The 19,731-nt window shown below is 40.6% G+C and overlaps 1 protein-coding gene across 3 annotated transcripts in view; it reads left to right on the top strand.

The window, feature by feature from the left end:
* The window catches only part of AFF4 (ALF transcription elongation factor 4), a 101,387-nt gene extending 97,907 nt beyond the window's left edge, over nt 1-3,480 (top strand). For 2 of the 3 annotated variants that reach the window (XM_056574939.1, XM_056574940.1), the window contains one exon: nt 8-3,479. In XM_056574939.1, coding sequence (XP_056430914.1) covers nt 8-135 — 128 coding nt within the window. In that variant the 3' untranslated portion in view covers nt 136-3,479. Of the gene's footprint in view, nt 1-7 lie in introns of all 3 variants that reach the window. The other variant, XM_056574941.1, reaches the window with a different exon arrangement.
* The last annotated feature ends 16,251 nt before the right edge of the window (nt 3,481-19,731 follow it).

Here is a 19,731-nt window from a genome sequence, read left to right on the forward strand (position 1 = left end):
TCCTCAGATTTTTTTACAGAACTGGATAAAGTAATGGGCCCCTTGATCTTTAACTCGAGCACCATGACAGAACTGGTACGCTATACCCGTCAAGGCCTGCATTGGTTGCGCTTGGATGCTGGTTTGAAACATTAAAGACCGGAGTATTGGGATCGGAAATCTTTTTCTTGCTGCCTCTTAATTTTTCCACAACACTGTGTCCTGCTTAGAAGGAAGATGCCATAACATACTGTGTGGCTGGCGCTGAGGACAAACAGCTCTGCACAACTTTGTTTCAGCCATATCCATTTAACACTTTCCTGGTCATCTTGTTGAGACATGCGGAAGCTTCACTTTTTATTTAAGAAGAACGAACTTATTTAAACTATTTTTCATAGCATTATGAATGTTATATTTTTTTCCATCATTCTACAGAGGAATCAATATTCCTGATATCATGCACGATAACTTTTTAAAACTATTTATTTTATAAAGCTTATTGCAAATGTAAAAACTACAAGGAGGCAGTGCCCTTTTCCTTGTCCATGGTCAAACCTTCATCAGTGTAAGGGGGTTATTGTGCTCCCACCTGTTGTCAGTAGTATGTTCAACAGACCGCACATCTTCATTTTCTGATGGCTGTGGCGTGTCACAGGTTTGACATTTTAAATCCTGTCTTTCAGCAGTGAAAGGGGGTTGTGCAGTTTTTAATATATCACCTATCAAATTAGCCTTCCAAGAACTTTATATGACACAACTTATGCATTTCTTGTTTTTTAATGGTTCGTGGGCTTTGTTACTTTGTACTGTCTACCTTGTTAGAGAAGAAGCAGCAGTGCATTTTAGTGTAGCGATAGGTACTTTTCATACATGCCATACAGCAGCTGTGACAGGATCATGTTTATCACAGAAAAACCATAACGGAGCACGCACATGAAATATAAGAGCTCATATAAGCAAGAGAAATTGTAGAGACTATATATATATATCTATATAAATATATGAAAGTATAAAAGTATTATTGACTGAGTGAAGAGGGACTGTTCAGAGAAGCTCTAGACCACATGAGAAAACACTATTTTACAATCAGTAGGATACATAGCTTGTATGAAATACAATCTTCCGATTGGGAAAACAGGGTATGATTTGTTTTACATAATGGAATAACATGAACTGTGACAGGCCTATAGTATTGAATCAGTTGTATTTCCCAGTATTGCTCCTCACGGATTGTAGGATATTAAAATGTTGAGATATACAGAAGTGTAGCTGGTTTTCAGCTGATGGCAGGGAAACTCCTTATGTAATGTGAAGCAAGGCTTCTCTGTTTTTAGCCCATGAAATGGGATTCTTAAAGATTTTAACCTGGAGGTCTGCAAGTCCTTCTTGATAAAATGTACCTACAGAATTTATTAGCCCTGGTGCCAAGGTATTTTATGGTATTTTCTAATTTGCCACTTTCTAATGTCAAAATTTTTATATTGGATTAAGGATGTTCTACACTTTGACTCGGATGCATAATTCTCATTGTGTACAGTGTTCTGCTTTTCAGAAGGGAAACTTATGCTAGGCTTGTCAAGTATCCCCCAGTGAGCGTCGGCGACAGTGCTGGGTTCTGCACCTAATACTTTACATTTTATGTGAAAATTAAACATATGGATCTCTCAGAGAGTGCTTAATATATACATATAGATCATTTAGCTTTAACATAACATTCAGCAATCCTTTTTATTTATTGAATAAATGTGTCATAACCTGTTTTATGTAGGTTGCTTTTAAAGAAGCTATTAATTGAGAAAATGTTGTGTATAAAAGTAAGACTTCTACATTAAGTTTCCTCCTTAGTAGTTCTGCTTTTGTTGTTTCTCATTATGGCACTGTTTTGGTGAGTGAAAGCTCCTGGACTTTGTCAGCCATCTTAGGCTGGGTGCTGCTGGTACAGTGAGATCGAAATATGACATGCTCCCATTCTTGATCACTTTCGCATTTAGTATATGGCACATTGGTTCTAGAAAATTGGTTAATTCTAAAGTCTCAACCTTTCAGAGTGGTCATAAGCAAAAACGGAAAAGAATAAACTAGCAATTGTTGGCAGTGGTCATCTTCTGACCATAGGATCATTTTTTAACCTCAAGGATTGACAATGATAGATGCCAGATTTTTTACAGATTAATTCTGCTTTTATTCATGACATTGCCAGATTCTGTTACTGTTTTTAATATTGCACCCAAGCAGTGAACGCATAGCTGTTACTGTGTCACTTTAACAGATTTAATTACATAGAAATTTTCCTACAACAGTGTTAAAGCGCATCGGTCGCCTAAACTGACCCCTGTTATTTAGGCTCATGAGTATATTCACCTCACTGCGTTATGTCCTAACATACTTTTATTTTGTGGTGGCCAAAAATAAGCAAAAAACTGCAGAAGTCAGTTATCTGTGGAGGTGGGGCCAGAAGTTCTGGAGCTATGCTGATCTGATGCGCCTATCTCCCAGACGTCACCTGTGATTAGAATGTGCTTATGGGCCTTCATTAAAGGGGTCAGTTTAGGTGACAGAATTTAGTCTGTATAGTAAAAACGCAAAGCATTGAAGATTAATAAAACATTTTGGACACATGATTTATATTAGAACGCTATGTGTCCTTTAGACAGATACGCCACAAGGGTGTTTATGCTCTTGAGATGAATGTGTCCAATGGAAACTGAAAAATATTATGTAAAAAGGTTCCTTCTTGTGAAGGTTGTGGGTTGAATCCATTGTATTATGAGATCATGCATGTTAGTACTGACAAAGAAAGCTGCTGATCACAAGCAGGCAGCAGGGGAGATCAGTGTGAAGCTGCATCTTATAGGACACACTAGCGAAACTGCACATAGAAGAGACAGGCAGTTTAGAATCAGTGGAGCTTTATATCTCTGCAGTTAATCATTGTAGGGATCAATTCAGTATATTATTGTTTCACTTGTCCTTCTATAGGGCAGAAGTTATTTCTTCAGCACTACTGCATGTATAATGGGCCTTACAGACGCACAAGGGGGAAGCTTTGTAGGGAAGGGGAGTGTCTGAAAGCTGCAGGGAGGAACTAGGTTGATGATGTAATTGTGTAGGTCACAGGAGATGCTCCACAGCGGGGGGGGGGGGAGAGAGACTGGTGTCATATTTGGGATCACATGACACAGCTGTCATAATGAAAGGCTCAAATGTATGGGTGAAACCAATTACCCTGCAAAATATTGAGTTGTCCTTATATATCCAAAAATATGTTTGCTATAGTTCTACTTTAACTCTGCTCAACCTGACCATTGTTGATAAAGGCTATACCCATATTGCCATGTTGCTCTCTATTTATAATAATCACCCTGCATATTTAAACATAAACACACTCTACCAGGTGATGGTCTTAAAGGAGTACTCCGGCACGCACTTTTTTCCTTTTTTATCCCGTCCGGGCTGCAAAATAAAAGAAAACACACTTTCTCTTACCTGCCAACGAGCCCCCGGAGCTCCGGTACAGGTGTTCAGTCCCCGGGCTGTATTCTTCTTACTTCCTGTTAGTCTGGCTCGTCACACGGAGCTTCAGCCTATCACAGGCCAAGGCGGGACATCGCTGCAGCCGGTGATAGGCTGAAGCTCCGTGTGACGTGCCGGGCTAACAGGAAGTAAGAACAATACAGCCCGGGGACCGAACACCTGTACCGGAGTGTACCGGAGCTCCGGGGGCTCGTTGGCAGGTAAGAGAAAGTGTGTGTTTTATTTTGCAGCCCGGACAGGATAAAAGGAAAAAAGTGCGTGCCGGAGTACTCTCTTAAGACCTAGAAAGTGTGGTGTTAGAGTAGAAAAAAGGTCTGCTTTTCCGCCCCTCAGACACTACACCACTGGCCACTGTTTACCATAGTCTGTTATTTTCGCTCATCATTACAGTGACCCCCCGACATATGATCATTTCAACATATGATGGCCTCTCAGAGCCCATCGTATGTTGAAGGCAGCCTCGACATATGATGCTGCTGTGTGTCGGGTCCATCGTACAAACAGCTATCTGACAGCGCTGACAACTTCAGCAACTGACAGTTGTTTAATGTCCCCGTGTGCCCCGTTCTGCCTCCTGTTACTCACATGCTGTCCTGCTAACTCACGCAGGCTTCCACTGTGAGCTCTGTGTAAGCCCCCCCCCCCCCCCCCCCCCCCCAGTGCAGCCATAGCCAATAGCCTGGAGCTTCTTGCTGCAGGCATCCAATGAGCTGCTGGCTGCCCTCCCCTTCCTTTCCTATAGAGCTGTAGTCGGCAGGATCCTAATGGAGGACATTCTGTCCCCCCTGAAGTTATTTAAAGAACTGTACAGTACTGTATGCAATGTCACACATCACATACAATACATATACACACTATACACCCCATACATCAATATTTCCCTATCAGTGTGCCTCCAGCTGTTGCAAAACTATAACTCTCAGCATGCCCAGCCAGTCAATGGCTGTACATGCATGCTGGGAGTTGTAGTTGTGCAACAGCTGGAGGCACCCTGGTTTGTTAAACACTCCCCATACACTCCACATACAATGGTCATCCCAGAACCAATTAGCAGTTTCCCATAGAGATATGTATTCAACATACAATGGTTCCAAGGCCCCAGAACCAATTACCATTTTTACATAGACATGTGTACTCGACATATGATGGTTTCAACATATGATGGTTCTCCTGGAACCAATTAATATCCTATGTTGAGGGACCACTGTATTTATGTGAATGGTGCCAAACTGCAATACCAAACACTTGAACACAAGTGGCACTATTTTTGAGAAAACAAAAGGAAGCCCCCCCCTTTTTTTTTTTTTTTTTTATACCTGAAAACAACTTTGAGAGTGATGGCCTCTTGCTGCCCAGTTAATGTTTAACAGAATTCTCCTTTTTCCTTCTTCACACTAAAGTTGAGTTGGGTAGAAATGTAAAGGGATTCCTCTGTTCTATTTTTGTGCAGCAAGTCTCAATCAATCTACCACCTAACCCACATTTAAAGCACTCCGTAATGACAGACTCCACCTTGTCTGTCTGTATCCAGGTTTTAGCTCATTGTATGTTTGGTTTACTTCTTTTTGTTATTTTTTTGAGGGGGAAAAAAAATGTAATCTTTAAAAAAAGACCATTTTATTAAAACATTGTATAACTTGGGTCAATTTTGTAGTAAACATGCAGCGTGTAAATTGACACTATCTGGAGGGCATTTAATCTACTTCAGCTTCACAAGGCCAGCACAAGGTTTTCCTGTGGACTATGTGCAAAATGCCACATTTTAAGGCAATCTATTAAAAATGTAGTACCTAAACGTTCTGTTGCTCGCTTAGAAGGGATTATTAAGGTGATACATAGAACTGTATTGCTTGTCTGTTAATAATCAGTCAGTGTTTTCTTATTGTCACTATAGGTGAATTTGTCTGTTGGAGGGCTGCTATCAAAGTGCTTTCATCCAAAGTATCACAGCAAAAGTGAATCTCATGGTGCCTACATATAACCATTTTACTCAGAGTAACCTGTCTTTTACATCTAACAATATTCAGTAAGTTTAGTTAATAGCATACTAGTCATTGTGTGGGCCCTTTATTAGTAGAAACAATGGCTGTGTTTTTAGCCTTATGCCTCTGTCTCCTTGTGTGCCTTACCTCAGTATCTTTTTTAGAACTTGGACTGTTAGTAAGAGCCTGCTAAAATAATGATTGTGGTGTTGGCCATTTCTGTATTATGTGCGCACTTGTGCACACCTATAGGGGAAATTCACCATGTAGGGCCCCCTTCACAATGCCGTCAAACACCTTTTTTATTTTTTTTGCAGTTTGACAGCTATAATTTTGACGGGTCATAACTTCCAATTACTGGTCCCGATAGACCCCATTATAGTCAATGGGGACTGTCGGGTGCCATTATTTTTGGAGAGAATAGCGGGAGAAAAGGACAGTGCAAGCACTAATTATATATATTTTTTCCTCCGGCTATTCTCAAGCCTAAAATAACAGGCTTCACACTGCCGGAGACAACCAGCAGTGTGAATGTAGCCTTACAGTGACTGTTCAGGCCCGTATACTATTCCTTGTTGTTCAGTTACATCCCAGTGTTCTAGAAAGAAAAGGAAGTCACTTTATGCCAGTTATAATGGAAGCACAAAAAGGGAATTTGTTCTCTGAGTATCTTTTATCTACACTTAAAAGTGCCCTGTTTCATGCTTGTTTAACAGACCAGGATACTCTGTATTTGACCTTCAGCCTCAATTTGTAGTAGAACCATCTGCTTGGCATTACAGAGGACCATAAAGGACTTTAGTGTGAAAGACTTATTTCTGTTTGGATCCATTTGCTTGGTGGTATTGGTTATATTCCGATTCAGTGACGCTTTGATGCAGCAGGAGGTTAAGTGAGGAGTTCATTTAATCCAATAGTAAAGGTGTTTTTATAGACATAAAATAAAATGAGGTGCTGACAATATCTAACAATGAGAACCCAGCTGCCATTCTGCAGCGTGCCAGTTAAATTATCTAAATGGCACTGTATTCTTAGGTCCCCCGATCCCATCCCAGACTCATCACATAAATTGTGTACCAGTATTCCAATCTGCTGCTTCCTTTCCTTTATAGTAGTTATGGGCACTCTCTGCCAGAATCTGGTTTGGTCACTGCATGTTACCATGGGGCAGTGTCTGGTGCCAATTGAAGACATTAGCTGCTCCATTAGTAAAGTACTATGATGCTAGGAACACTGTGTAGAATGGGCTCATTTTAGCATCTTTACATTGTGAATAAATTATGCATCTAATAGATCTCATCTAAAATGAACTATTTTTAAGTAAATGACATTCTTATGAAATCATGACATATTTGATTTATACAGATTTATTTTGCTATCATAACAGTCATATATAGTCAGATGTACAGATTCAGAATAATCTGAAATAAATGAATTGCGTGTATGGAAATGTCTCCAGAATAATTATACTATAAGCCTAAAATATAAGTCATATTTCATAGGTGACTAATGGCCTTCCTGTATTGCTTGCTGTCTATTAAACATATGAAAGACCGTGGTACATTTTCCGTATGTCAAACATATATATAGCCGAAGGGTTGCCATCTTTGAGGGTTAAGTTATTGTACAATATTTGTTGTATATTATTATTATTTTTTTATTTTTTTTAAATAGAAATGACATTCTTCCAGGGTGCTTAAGGATCATTGGCATAAAATTTGAGCTAGGACAAATGGTTTTCTCATGCGGGGATCCTGATCAAGCGAAGTTCACATTGATTTTGAGACCTAAACGTATAAAACACACCAAGAAAATGGGTAAAAGTTATCTCTGAGGTCTTATACGTTCCTATTCTGTTCTTACTGTAGTATGCAGTGTGTGTATAGTACTTGTTTAATATGGTTGTAGAATCTTGGTCGATAATCCTTTCTAGAGGTAGCGTACAACTAACCATATCATTATTTATTCAGAGTGCAGGAATAAGGCTGTCTTCACTGCCATTCTTGCAGGTTAATATTCAAGTGCAATGTTCTCCTTGTAGATTGAGGCCTAATTGCTGTGTTTAGCTCTTTTTAGTTCTATGTTAAAGAAATAAATTTATTTATAATTGTCCATACACGTGAAAGGATACCAATAGTCTGGACAAAGGTATTTTAATAGTATCTGTCCTGCATTGATGTTCCCCTTCAGTGACATGCTACCTGCAGTTATTTTGCTCTGGCAGTTTGCCAGGTATAATTTATTTCTGTTGAATGAATTTTTCAGTATTTTAGTTAGATGGTCTACAAAGATGACCATGAACCTGTTTATTTGATATTGTTTATAGCAAAATATTTGGGTCTAAAAGATGAGACTTGTGAAGACTGGTAGTTCCCCGACATCTGTTGTACTTTAAAAAAAAAAAGAACCTTTATATCTCCTGGCCTGTCTGTTTTAGAAATCATTCGTTCATCATGACCTAATTCTGAAACATTTATCTCTTGCATCATGTGGTACCATTCCTCTGTTCTGAAATGTGTGACTAAACAGGCTAATGTTAACAAAAAGGATGTCCTTCATATAACAAAGATAAAAAAACAAACCCCAATATATTATCCCCCACCCTTTCCCTGGCAGAATGTTTGACCTTTCAATTTTTTAAAGGGAATGTGTTCATGTTAAACATTCAAACATAAGAGTATTAGACCATTCACAATAGGTGGTGTTACAGCATCCCTCCTGTGACCCTCCCCCTAGCACAGGTCACTGGGCATTTCTAGAAAACTCTCCCATAGTAGTAAATAGAGTTAGTCTGTTTCCTATGCCCATGGAGCTTGCTGTAAAGCATGCTCTAAATGTGTGCAGAAAGTTCAGGCAGTATGGCTGCCCCATAATAATGTTTCGAAAATGAAATCTATTTACACACAAAATGTTAAAGTATCTGCCAATAACAGCCTTGGTGACACATTCCTTTCAAGCCTTTGTTGCTTTTTCCAATTAAGTTCTGCACCAGAGGAAGTTAAAACAGTATGCAGTAAGCTTCTAGGCACACTCTCTTTTGGATGCTACATTTAAAGGTTTGTGTCATCAGTCATGACCTAGAGCTGCTTTGCAAATGACTTTAAGAGCAGCTGAGGAAAGATGGCGCCCCCATAATGATGTACAGAAAACAGTAAATCTACAAAGATATTAACACACTAGAAATGAAGAATGTATTTGTAGTCTTAAAGGGAATGGATCGCCTATAATGTCTAGAATATTATTCTCTTACACATCTGATGCAATTTGGTATAAGATCTGTTTAACAGAGAACTAGTGTTGACTGAAGTATTTCCAGATTTAAAGCATATTTTCAATTTCATATTTACATGTGTATTCCTATTAAGGTATTTTATGGGGTGGTCTGGTTTTACTTTGTCACTAATTTGGTGTTGTTTTTGGGAACTTAGGGGGAGATTTGTCAAAACCTGTCCAGAGGAAAAGTTGCTGAGTTGCCCATAGCAACCAATCAGATCACTTCTTTCATTTTTGAAAAGGCCTGTGAAAAATGAAATAATAAATGTGATTGGTTGCTATGGGCAACTCAGCAACTTTTCTCTGGACAGGTTTTAATAAATCTCCCCCTTAATGTTTTCAGCAGTCTGCATGCCAAGGTATAGGAGAAGGTAACTGCATGTATTGGGACCTTCTCATATACTTTAGATTTCTTCTTGTCTGAGAGCATCACACTAAAGTGCTTCCCTACACATTCATTTTCAGCACCATTTGCTTAGACTGCTGGATTTTGTCTTGATCATTGTATTATAAGAAAAACAGAGGCCATACCTTAGGCTCCCTTCAAATATAATCGGCTTCTGGTGGCATTTCTCGACGATGCTGTAGAAAAAGCATCGGAGGAAAACTGATTGTAGAACTGATCCAACTTGCGACGTCTGAATGCGAACGATCCCATTGAAATGTAAGGTGGACACACCACAGGGAACGCTGTGTTCCTCTATCCAGCATGCACAATAATAAATGCCGGATCCTAAACAACTGATGCACATTTGCATCAGCGGCAGAGAGTTTAGGTTGAGCCGGACACCAGACATATGTAAACCCAGCCTTAGGTACATGTCTATACAATTCAGGATAGGTTTTTTTCAGCTTTGTCTAGGGAATTACATGTTCATATGAATCTGTCTCACATATTCTTAACCTGAAGTCATGTATGCGCCAACATAACTTTATTAGCTTGTCATAGGCGATCCCCATCCATAACACTATATACTGTTTTTGCTGCAGTTTTGTGCTATAGTTATCTAAGCATCTTTCCCACATTAAAAGCCACTCATATTGCGCTAAAGCTGGAACAGCATCTTTGTTCCTCCACGTGAAATTCAGAAGTTTAAACATAAGAAAAAATTGAAGCTTTGCAGTTAATATTTTACCAAGTAGCAGTGTTAAGCAATATGTATTTACCTTTGCTTCTCAGCTCTATGTATGCTTTCATTTTGACTTAAATCCGATCGTCGTTCACCTGCTGCTTTGTGCACAGGAAATTAGAAATTCCATTTATAGAAATAATGGCCCAGATCTGCTCAAATTGTAATTCTTAGGAAATGCTAACTTGGAGGGACAGTCTTCAAATTTATCAATGTGGATGAGTTTGATAAATCTGGCATATCGGAAGACTGAAAGTGTTTAACTCATAATAAATAATGTAACAAAGTGCCCCAGAATTCTGGCCAATTTGTAATGGTAAATCTGGTCCTATGTCTGTACACCACTTGTGTCCATAAGTTTAATCAATATCAAACTAGGTTTTCTTATAACATCATCTAATGTCTTGTATAATATCTTATGTAGGTCAGATTATGATAATACTGCAACTCCATGACTGACGTGTCAGACGAGCAGTCATTGTTTAAAGAAAATGTCATCGCTTTCGTGTTGCCCAAATCACGAGCCATTGGGGTGGTCCCTTTTCCTTATTAGTTTTGACAGACTACTTTTTAGTTGCATATAGATCTATCAATTAAGAAGTGCCGGGCAGTCGAGTCACTGAGGCACGTCCCAAAAATTTGTAAACTAGGACATGAAAGTGATGGCAGGTTTTCTTTTAGAAATAGTGAAATATATTCAAGGACTCTTAAGTTAAATAAAAAAACAATTTTATTGTACGACCTAAAAATGCACCTTATAAAGTAATTGGAAAATACATATGTAGATACTTCATATTTACATAAAATCACAATGGTAATATGTTGTCATACTAGTTTACGATGTTAAAGGTATATTTGCCATTCAGGCCTACAGACGAATTGTCCCCCAGTGTTATTTCTGGCAAGTTTATTGTGATTGGCTATTTTGTTCTCTGCTTTTGGATACATTGACAGCATATATTCATTTGAAGATCTCCTCAGTTACATAGCCCTTGTCATACTATACCCAATGTTATGCTTCATCCACACATCCAGCTCTCCTTCCACTTGACACCAACTTAAAGTATTGCAGTGAAGTGATGTATTGGCGGAAGCAATTCATACAATGCAGGAGGTTTATTGGTAACACTCAGATGTGTGATCTGCTTCTATTTCCTGAACGTCTTCTAATACGTGTTTTAGAATGTTTCCCATTTCAAGTCGAATCAAGGCTTGGGAATGTCTGTATTTATTAAAATCATTTTTATTGTTGAAATGTAGTATACATATTTTTATTTAGTAATTAATTTTTACCACTGGAAATTACATTTATTTAGTAAGGTAAAAAAGATCAAAAAAAGCTTTTATTATTAATCAAATTTTGTACTGTGCTTCAATCCAAAATGTCATTTTTTTAACCAAATCTTTAATTAAAAATGTTTTTGTTGCAATACATTTTTAAATTACAAAATTTACTTTATGTGCTCAAATTTTCAATTTATATGTGAGTTTGAGCTTTTCACATCACAAAGCTGTAATGTTAAGCAAAGTATACTTGACTAAAGTTTTTCTCTCCCACGCCTGTATAGTATATGTATTTTGTGGTTTTTGAGAATTATAGGAAGTTTAGAGTGTCTGAAGCATAAGTTTTAATGTGTATTTTTAAACAAATCTATGGCAATTCAAATACTTGGAGAAAAGGGTATTGCATTTCAATTTGTAAAAAATAAAAACCTTTTTAATTGTCATTAAAATGCTTTGTAAAATGCAAACTGTAACTGGAGAAACTACGTTTAATAAATATCATAGATTTTCTGTATTGAACAATTTGTGTCTTTTCCCCACTCACCACGTTGGAACAGTTTGAAATAGTGACCCAGGGGGACATGTATCATTACCTTTTAGACTACTTTTCACGTCTATAAATTTTGCGCAATTGCGCTTTTTTTGCATTTTAGCTGCATGTTTTTTTGGGGTTTTTTTTGATGATTTTCTAAAGTTGTCACCTGTTTCGTGTACCGTACACCACTTTATCCAGTGGACTGCTATGTATCATTTGCACAAAAAAGTTTTCAGGTTTTTTTTTTGCGCAATTGCGCACAAATGTATGAGTGGTAGCAAGGACACATAGAAAAGTGTTGGACGATGCAGGAGCCAGCCCTCAGCACTGCAATACTACAACTACTCCCATCATGGTACAGAATCTGTCCCAAGATTGGAGTAGTTGTACCGCAGTACTGATGGGACGGCTCCTGCACATACTCCGGCTGTGGGTCTTTATTGGGACTGTTAGGACTACTACTCCCATCATGGACAGACTCCGTCCATCATGGGAGTTGTAGTCCTGGGGCTGAGGTGCAGATCACAGCAGGTCATTCTGCAGAGACCCGCTGCGATCAGCATTTATTAACTTAAAAAGCCGGCGGTACATGCGGCTTCACTGCGTTGCCGCTGGCTCCTGTATACTGTCACATTTCATAATCCCCGCTGCTGGAACACGGGAGCTCTGATTGGTTAATGGCTATTCCCCAATCAGAGCTCCCGTGTTCCTGCAGGGATTATGACAGTGTATACAGGAGCCAGCGGCAACGCAGTGAAGCCGCATGTACCGCCGGCTTTCTAAGTTAATAAATGCGGATCACAGCTGGTCTCTAGAGAATGATCTGCTGCGATCTGCACCTCAGCCCCTGGACTATAACTCTCATCATGGACAGTCTGTCCATGATGGGAGTAGTAGTCCTAACAGTCCCAATAGAGTCCCGCAGCTGGGGGATCTGCAAGAGCGGTCCCTCAGCGCTGCTACAACTACTCCCATCATGGGACACAGAATGTCCCATGATGGAAGTAGTAGTCCAACAGATCGGCAGAGGGACAGATCGCACTGGGTCTCACTCCTGAGACCCCCTGCTACCGTTACTACTCTGTCCCCTAGTGATTACATCATTAGGGGGCAGAGCTACAGTCCAGGCCTGAAGCCAGGGTGTTAAGTATGGCTCTGTTCTCATGCGTTATACATTGTGGAACAGAGCCTTTCTGGCAGTGTGTTCCCAAACAGGGTGACTCCAGCTGTTTTTTTAACTACAGCCCCCAATGGGAGTTGTAGTTTAGCAATAATTGGAGGCTCCCTGTTTAGGAAAACACTGCATTGTGTGCGCTCTCCCCAGGGGAGACTTTTTATTTTCATAAAAGGGGAGAGAGGCAAAAAAAATACGAACCCATTTTTCACTTTCTTTCCAACCCCCCTCATTTCAGATATGTGAATACGGAGGACAACATCAGATTTGGTGGACTGCGACGATGACCAGCGGTTTTTTAAATGTCAATAAAAGGGTTAAGGAGGGCGGAGTTTTATTTTTATAATTTTTATTTTCAATGTGTTGTGTTTTTTTTTTTTTTTATTGAATTTTCAGGCTTAATAGTGGAAGACATCTTGTAGATGGAATCCATTACTAAGCCGGGGCTTAGCGTTAGCACCAAAAACAGCTAGAGCTAACCCCCAATTATTACCCCGGTACCCACCGCCACAGGGGTGCCGGGTAGAGCCGGTACCATCAGGCCCGGAGCATCAAATATGGCACGTCTAGGCGGTAACAGGCTGGCGTTATTTAGGCTGGGGAGGGCCAGTATCAATGGTATCCACCCTGGTAACATCAGGCTGTTGCTGCTTGGTTGATATCTGTCTGAGAATGAAAATACGGGGAATCCAATGCGTTTTTGTTGTTTTAATAAATAAAACGCATGGGGTTCCCCCTATTTTTAGTATCTGCCAGATACCAACCAAGCAGAAACAGCCTGATGTTACCAGGGTGGGCGAGGACCATTGAAACTTGCCCTCCCCAGCCTAAATAATGCCAGCCTGTTACCGCCTAGGCCCAGGAGCGCCATTTTTGAAGCTCTGGGCCTGTTGGTACCGGCTCTTTCCGGCACCCCTATGGTGGTGGGTACCGGGGTAGTAATTGGGGGTTAGCACAAGCTGCTTTGTGGCGAACACTAAGCCCCAGCTTAGTAATGGATTCCGTCTACAGGACGGCTTCCACTACTAAGCCTGAAAATTCAATTATAAAAAACACAACACTTTGAAAATAAAATTTTGTTAAAAAAAACACTCCCCCACAGCCCTTGTTAACCCTTTTATTGACATTAAAACCACGCTGGTCATTGTCACAATCCACCAAATCTGATGTAGTCCTCTGCATTCACGTATCTAAAATGAGAAGGAAAAAAAATGTCGCTCTCTCCTGGGGAGTGCGCCCATACTGCAGTGTAACAGGGAGCCTCAAATTGTTGACGTCTGCCTACTGTATCTTGTATACAGTAATCTATAGACTGTATTTACAGGATAGTGCACAAAGACTTAACCCAAAACTGCTCAGCAACAACATGGGTTATCGCTTTCCTTGCTGGGCTCCTGTATAGTATACATGGGTACACTATGCACCCCTGTATACTATACAGACAGAGAAGGTAAGTAGTGATGCTTTGCACCCTGTATATGTTATACATCACTCCTCACCTACACACTCTGTGGGCTGGGCACTCTGCATCTGACCCACAGAGTGGTACCTGAAGGCAGTGAAAAAAAAATCACCTCAGGGTACAAAAATTGTTTCCACACACACCAGCAAAAATGCGAGAAAAAAAACACTGAGTTTTTCTGGTGTTTTTACTGGTGGACAAAAAACATTAATGGAATCAAAGCCTCAAAGCATTAGAACAAAATCCTTGTGTCCACTTTTCCTGTGAGGTGTAGATCAGGTGTACGAATAGAACTGTGTGTAAATTTAGAACCTTGATATACAGGTAGATGATGTGGTATCTACAGACCAGTGTAATTAATCAGCTCCCAAAATTAAATTGGAAAAAATGGGGGGAGTGTGCATAAAATATAACTTTTAATAACCACCTCTAAAATATTATAATAATAGTGATGAATTATAATCAGCCATTTGACCCAGATAAGGGCCTCTTAGCAATAGTACGCCAAAGCTATGCTGCTAAAATATAGACCAGGGGACAAAAGTTCCCAAATATATACAACAAGATATCACATCCAGGATACAATCTGCCCAAAGGGGCTAGATTTATCCCATGACACACCGGCCCTACGTGTTTCGGCACAAAATAACATGTGTCCTCCTCAGGGGCTCAACAAATGGATGCCATGAAACAAAAAATCATTTATCCACAGTGAATTATTGGATAATGGTCTATAGCCAGGATGTGGCTCGAAATATCTGAAGCGCTTCCTTCACCCTTCCCAGATTCCACGGTCCTGTCGGGACTCGACGTGAAACAGTTCTGGCGCAAGAGGTAAGTGGAAGGGTGAAGGAAGCGCTTCAGATATTTCGAGCCACATCCTGGCTATAGACCATTATCCAATAATTCACTGTGGATAAATGATTTTTTGTTTCATGGCATCCATTTGTTGAGCCCCTGAGGAGGACACGTTATTTTGTGCCGAAACGCGTAGGGCCGGTGTGTCATGGGATACATCTAGCCCCTTTGGGCAGATTGTATCCTGGATGTGATATCTTGTTGTATATATTTGGGAACTTTTGTCCCCTGGTCTATATTTTAGCAGCATAGCTTTGGCGTACTATTGCTAAGAGGCCCTTATCTGGGTCAAATGGCTGATTATAATTCATCACTATTATTATAATATTTTAGAGGTCCTTTAAATTTAGAACCTTGCACGAAATTTATCATGGGCCTTGCACTAGTATGGTAAATTTGGTGCAGTTGCACCAAATTTAGACCAACCAAAATGATCTAAAAAAAAAAAGTCTACCAACATTGATACATGTCCCCCCTGTTCCCTCAAGAAACATAAAGATATTCCGATATGCATGGATGAAAGGCTTGAGGACTAGGAGGCTTGTTGCTACGGTTAGACCTTCATGATGGCGCTCTTGTCCACTTTTGAATTTCACATGCTGCCAGAAATAGAACAGTGCAGCTTATTCTAAAGCTGTGGCAACCTGAAGGCCATGTTGCTGTTTAGGTCGGTTTACTGCTAGAGATGAGCGAACTTACAGTAAATTTGATTCGTCACGAACTTCTCGGCTCGGCGGTCGCTGACTTTTCCTGCATAAATTAGTTCAGCTTTCAGGTGCTCCGGTGGGCTGGAAAAGGTGGATACAGTCCTAGGAGAGTCTTTCCTAGGAATGTATCCACCTATTCCAGCCCACCGGAGCACCTGAAAGCTGAACTAATTTATGCAGAAAAAGTCAGCGACCGCCGAGCCGAGAAGTTTGTGACGAATCGAATTTACTGTAAGTTCGCTCATCTCTATTTACTGCAGCCATTCTGGCAGTTTCCTGGGGCCTAATACATTCATGTGCTCTTAAGTTATACATCCATGGTTCAGCTCTCATATTGGGCTATCCTTTTAGATGGGCTGTTGCAACTACTACTGTGGTTTTTGTAAACACTGAATTTATATGCCTTCCATGTGGTCTCACAGCATCCCCCAGGACTTGAAGTTGCATTCTGAGAAACCTTTTAAGTTACTTCAAAATCACTTTGTAAAGATATACATCTGTGATGTCTCTTGTTACCATATAATCCCCTTCCAGAAGCATGAATAACATTTTATGTTCATTCTGAATCTTGGTTCAAGTATTTAAGATCAATGACAAATCTCCACTTGTTGTTGGCGCTGACACAAGTCACAAGTGTGAGCTCCCTGCTGCGGCTGGATAGTTTCATGTGTCGCTCAAAGCGTCAAAAACCGCTGCTACGAGCTGACACACGGAGCTACCCAGCCCTCGCTCTTGTGATTGCATCTGCAGCATGCAACATGCTGCGGATGCGCTTTGCATGACTCTACCCTAAGAAAGCGAGTCTTGTCTAATAGGGTCTCTTAAGAGATGATTCTACAAATGGCAAGGCTGAATATGGAAACTTTCCCACTGTTAGGTACATTTTTGTAGGGGATTTTCACAACTTGGTATCCTTATGATCCAGTTGGTAGACTGTTATAAATGTGGAGCCAAGACATACCCTCTTGTGTGGTTTACCCCAATATATTTTTAATCAAGATTTCATTATCTCATGACCTGGAAATACTTTTTTGGGACATTCAAATGTATTAGCCCAGTCCAATAGGACACTGGGTACAGAATAACAAGAAATATCTTCCTAAATTTGTCCTTAACTGTCAGAAGTGCGCTTTACATATAACTATCCAAAGGATAGGGAATAAGATGTCTGATCACTGGGTACCCCCGCAATCTCGGCTGCGGCACGCCGCTGGCATCACTGCACAGATAAATTTTGCTCTGTGTGTAATTACTGGCGATACAGGGGCTGGAGCATCGTGACGTCACGTTCCTCCCCTCAATACAAGTCCATCACACCCCCTCCCATAGACTTGCATTAAGAGGATGGGCCATGATGTCTCAACGGGGCGGGGCTATGACATCACAGTGTTCTGGCGAGTTTGCTCTGTGCAGTGATGACAGCAGGGTGCCGCAGCCGAGATCGCGCCCCCCCCCCCCCCCCCGCGATCAGACATCTTATCTAGGGGATAAGATGTCTAGGGGCGGAGTACTCCTTTAAATTATTTAATATTGCTATTACTGGATGTAGAGAGCTGACTACCAATTTGACAATATTTATTATTATTATGAATGCTCAGTTTTGTGTGAAAATTATATATTTTTTATATATTTCCCTGCAGTGGCCTCTCAAGGGTTATTAGATTAAAGATCTTTTATCTCACTTTTGGTTTGAATTATCTCTGGTCTGCACATGACTTTTCCCAGTTTAAAAGTAATAATTCCCATCCTGAATGTGTACGTGCTGTTCTGTAGGTTTTAGTGTCACTAGTTTGACCTGATCAGTTAAGAAATAATGAACAAAAAGCCAAACAGCACAACCGCCACGTCTCAAAGTCTACAATAGGCAGAATACGTGTTAGGAATTTCTGTTCTGCCAACTGCTAGATACTGTGTACCGAATTCTGTTTGGAGAAGGAAAGTCCATGTGATGTCTAACTATTTACTATAAAATATGTTTTTAGAGGTTTTAAACAAGGACTGCCAATGAGGAGCAATCACCTCACATGTTGCCACATCTTTTTTTGGAATATATGAGATATATGGGAATTACCAAGATCTTTTTCATTATACCATTCAAGAGGTTAGTCATTTTAAAGTAAATGGTGCTTTGCTGTCATTAACCACTTACGGACGCAGGGCGTATAGGTACACCCTAGCACTTAAGGACTCAAGGCTTATCTGTACGTCCTGAGTCCCGTAACTGGGGTTTAAAGCGTTCTCATGAGCTGAGCACGCTTCAAACCCTGTGGGTCCCGACTGCTATCAGCAGCCAGGACCCAGGGTTAAAGCCGGGCACTGCCGATCGGGCCGATGCCTGGCATTAACCCTTTAGACGCCACAATGAAAGTTGATTGCTACATCTAAATTGAAAGTATCCTGGCAGCTCAGCGTAGCTGATCAGAACTATCTCAATGAAATTGCGATGTCACTATCAGCTGAGAGGACAGCGGGAGGTTGCTTACTTCCCTTCTCGCCATCTGGTGAACTATTGCTCCAAGCGTGCCATGCAGGCTGGAGCAGCAGAGCACCACTAAGCCATGGCTTGGCATTGAACAGTGTATGCAATCAAAAGATTGCATGATATAGCCCCCTACCTTCTGCTGCTGCCCTGTTTCCACTGATATTACCGGCCCTGGTCCTCTTTTGGTGCCTGACACGTCACCCTGTGGCTCAGCTAATTGCAGAAGCAGGGATGTCTTGTCTCAGCCAGTGATAGGCTAAGCTGCAGCCTATTACAGGCCTGGTTCTAAGCGGAGCTGGAATATGATCTGTCTGACACCAAACACCGGAAGAGAACTAGTCAATCACAGGCCAAGGTGGAACATTGCTGCGGCCAGAATTTGGCTGAGCGGCAGTTTAACACTCCAGGCCCAGGCGTCAGGCTTTTTAACAAGTAGAGGATCGCAACCTTGGGCCAGAGCAGGACACCAGAGGCACCACAGTAAGTGTTGGAGGTAAGTGAGCGTTTGTTTGTTTTTTTGTATAATGAACAATGGATATTTTCTAAACCAAAACCTCACCTGGAAAAAAAAAAAAACCTTTAAGGTCAGGAGACTGTGAGGGCCACTCCTGACCATTCACCTTTTTCTGCTGTAACCACTGGAGAGGAAACTTGGCATTGTGCTTAGGGTCAATGTTGTAAATTGTCTGCCAGTATTTTCTAATAACATGCTGCATTCTTGTCGCCATCAGTGTTCACAAGATTCCACAAGCCTGTAGAGTTCACTTAACCCCAAAACATTAGTGAGCCACCACCATAATGCATCTAGAGAAAATAAAAGGTAACAAAACTTCTAATAGGACAGTATGTCCGAAACACAGTTTTCATATATAGGTAGTGGAGACCCTATAAGGTTAACTAATCACTTTCTTGTGTTGTGAAAAGGAATATTTCCAAGGTTTCTTTGCTAATTCATTTCAGCTCTATGCAAGAAGCGTAGACATGCATTTTTTTTCCATGTAACTGTAAAAGGCGGGTATATCCTGCTGGGAGGAGCCGACTTTTATTATTACTATAGTGTCACACCTCCTAGAGACAGCAGCATACACCCCACGGTCTGTGTCCCCCATTGATCCTCCGAGAAACAAAAATCTCCTTTTTGATCTCATCTTTGAACAGGACCACAGACTTGTTGAAGTAGCATGTGTCTTGCTAGGATATATAACACAGGTTTCATATTGCTACATGTTTGCGGCTGCCTATTATCCTACGCATTGAAGTCAATGAGTAAAAATAATCAGATGCAGAAAATATGCAGCATAATACAGCACTTGTGACCCTACCATAAAAGG

Source organism: Hyla sarda, chromosome 4 (assembly GCF_029499605.1).
Source record: "Hyla sarda isolate aHylSar1 chromosome 4, aHylSar1.hap1, whole genome shotgun sequence".
Taxonomy (NCBI): Eukaryota; Metazoa; Chordata; class Amphibia; order Anura; family Hylidae; genus Hyla; species Hyla sarda.